This window comes from Mauremys reevesii, linkage group 13, assembly GCF_016161935.1.
Source record: "Mauremys reevesii isolate NIE-2019 linkage group 13, ASM1616193v1, whole genome shotgun sequence".
Lineage (NCBI taxonomy): Eukaryota > Metazoa > Chordata > Testudines > Geoemydidae > Mauremys > Mauremys reevesii.
The window spans coordinates 2,623,621-2,626,576 of record NC_052635.1 but is presented as its reverse complement, the minus strand read 5'-3'; the positions used below and the strand labels follow the sequence as shown (position 1 = coordinate 2,626,576).

The 2,956-nt window shown below is 44.2% G+C and overlaps 1 gene segment (V, D, J or C); it reads right to left on the bottom strand.

Moving 5' to 3' along the window:
* Nucleotides 1-699: 699 nt before the first annotated feature.
* Nucleotides 700-2,040, bottom strand: LOC120380447. The segment is given in 2 exon segments: nucleotides 700-1,733; nucleotides 1,916-2,040. Coding segments are annotated over 2 exon segments (489 nt in total).
* Nucleotides 2,041-2,956: the final 916 nt, after the last annotated feature.

Below are 2,956 nucleotides of genomic sequence, written 5' to 3'. Positions count from 1 at the left end.
TGAATCGGCCCTGGATGGTGGGGGAGTAGTAATTCGTGACTGAAGATTTGTGATACTGGAGCAGCCACTCCAGTCCCTTTCCCAGCCGCTGCCTGACCCAAATCATCCACCGGTCGTTAGCAACATATTCCCCTCTTTATAAAAGATACAAACTCCTTCCCTTCATGATCTGAAATTGCTGTCATGGAGCTTCCGATAAGGACTCTCCTTCCTCATTTCGGTGTGTGCAGTGCCTACAGCTTGCCGGTGGGATCCTGGTGATACTTTCATATGGCTGGAGAAATAAGGAGAGGATGTCAATGACGTCACATAACTAGCCATTAATGTCTAGGGACTGCTCTTAAATCAACTCTGGTGAAGGGAAATATTCCCATTGTCTTTAGGGGGTTTGGCTCATGTTGTGTGAGAGAAGAATATTTGGCCAGAGAGTAGAACAGATGGGAATTATACAGACCGTGATTATTGGGATCGCAGAAGTGTGAAAATGTATCCTCTCTTTTAAGATTAGGTCGGAATTATAGCTGCAGCCCTGGGAACCCGGATTACATCCTAGAACTTTAAGGGAGTCTAAAATTTACCTTGGGAAATGGTAAAAATGACAAATAATTTGAACCACAATCTCAGCTTCCTGGATGTAGAGAAATAAAATTTTCAAGGAAGGGGAGTACATGAGAAAGTGTGGACAAGCCAGTGTGTCTGTATAGGGCGAGATGCACGGTCAGAGACAGGGCAGAATTTAACAGGGGCATTTGGCTAATAATTTGCAATGACACATATAATTAGAAGATACACTCTCCTCCCTCTGTGATCGGAGCACTGTGACCATGGGTTGAGAAAAAGAGGGGTGGGGTGGGAAGATGTTTTATAGATAGACAGATAGAGAGATGCAAGAATGGATGAACAGAGGGCTCGGTAATCGGAATTGGCCCTACGTTCTCATGTTGTATAGATCATCGTTTATTGATGAGGCCAATATTTATACGAGGTATTTAATGCGTTTCTAAGTTAACATTTCACAACGATGGGCCATCACTGCACAGTGTCTCTAGGACCAGCTGGGTGACTTTCTATAGCTGTGAGGCTTTGTGGTTTGGTTTATCCTGCCTTTTCCTCTCCTTTGGGAAATGGGGACGGTGCGAGGGTGTTTAATGCCTTTTGCACATTATAATTTATTTACATGTATAAATATTTCAATCAAATATTTGACGCCGAGGGTCTCCCTAACCGTTTTAGGTCAGGCAGGGACCAAGCCCTGGATCTTTGTCTTATGTGAAACTGATCTAGACTAAATCAGCCCATCATTAACTGAACGATGTGTTTTCTCTTCTGAGTTTCCAGTGCCTGGACTGTCAGCATTAAACCAGCTGGGACTTCCCCTACAGACCGCAACAGGCAGTTTTTGTCTGAGCTCAGACCGTTTCCCCTCACTGTGTCTCTTGCACAGTAATACAGGGCGGTGTCCTCGGGTTTCAGGCTGCTTATTTGCAAGTAGAAATTGGAGCTGTCCTTGGAGACTTTGACTCGTCCCTGGACGCTGGGAGAATAGTGGCTGCTCACTGAAGATTTCCAGTAGCTGACCAGCCATTGCAGCCCCTTCCCAGGCGCCTGTCTGATCCAAGCCATCGATCTGTCATCAGGATTGAACCCGCTCACGGCGCATTTCAGCTGAGCGGATTCTCCGGGCTTCTTCGCTTCCGGGCCAGACTGGGTCAGAACAACCTGGGAACGAACCCCTGGGAAAATGGACATAAAGACTGAACAAGGAGGAACGAGGGAACCAGACACACTAATTCCTTACACTGTAAAATAATAGGTGTGAAACTAAATAAAAGACATGCTACAAGTGGCATTAATATAAAAGCGAAAATAATAACATTGCTCTAGTGTTCCCGGTGCTCTGAATGGGATAAAATACCTTCCAAGGCTGCAAGAATGGCAACGAAATGCAGCCAAAGTCTCATTCCCGGTATTGGAGGGGAAAGTGCTCAGTGGATTGGCTGGTAACTATACAGACACAGGGGGCTGCGGATTGTCTCCCCGGGTGCAGCCTGGGCAGAGAGAGAGAGTGAGGCAGATTTAAACAGGAAACAATAACCTCCATTTGCATATCCCTCTCCTTAAAAGAGATATTCCTTCCTTCAGTCATTTCGAAATTCTTCTGCTGGGCCACAGAAAGTTGTATTCAGACTGCCCCTTCCTGTGTGAATCCGCAGCACCTTGCTGTGACCTTGTCTGATTAAAATATGACCATATAGATCATTGTTGAAACCACTGTTCTAGATGTGAAACAAATCTTGTGCAAAGGTTGTGGAGTGAGGTGTCTATGGAAAGGTTATGATTTGCTGCTTATGGTTATGCTGTCTGTATGCATGTATCATTTTTGTATGTGACGTTATGAATATTGGCTCTATACCTGGATTTCAAATGTTGACCTGTAGAGTACCACCCACAAGGTAGTTAGCCAGCACATCTTGGAGGGAATGTTCAGATTAAGTGGCTACAAACTGAAGCTCTGAACAAAGGACTGAATGACCCATCCAAACTGTGGATGTGCTCCAGAGACATGACTGAAGCCAGCAGTTTACTCCATCACTGCTACAAGCCTAAACCAAGAACTTTGCCATTACTGTATGTAATTGATTCTTTTAACCAGTTTTAACTCTCAGCTTTCTTTCTTTCTTTCTTTCTTTGAATAAACCTTTAGATTTTAGATACTAAAGGATTGGCACCAGCGTGATTTTTTGGATAAGATCTAAATTATATATTGACCTGGGTGTGTGGCTGGTCCTTTGGGATCAGAAGAACCTATTATTTGATGGGACTGCTTGTAAAGAACCACTCATCTCTGAATCCAGTGTTTTTGGTGGTGAATGCCTGAGGAAACTGCCTGTCATAAACAGATAGTTAAGGGTTAATGCCTCTTTTACCTGTAAAGGGTTAAGAAGTTCACCTAGCC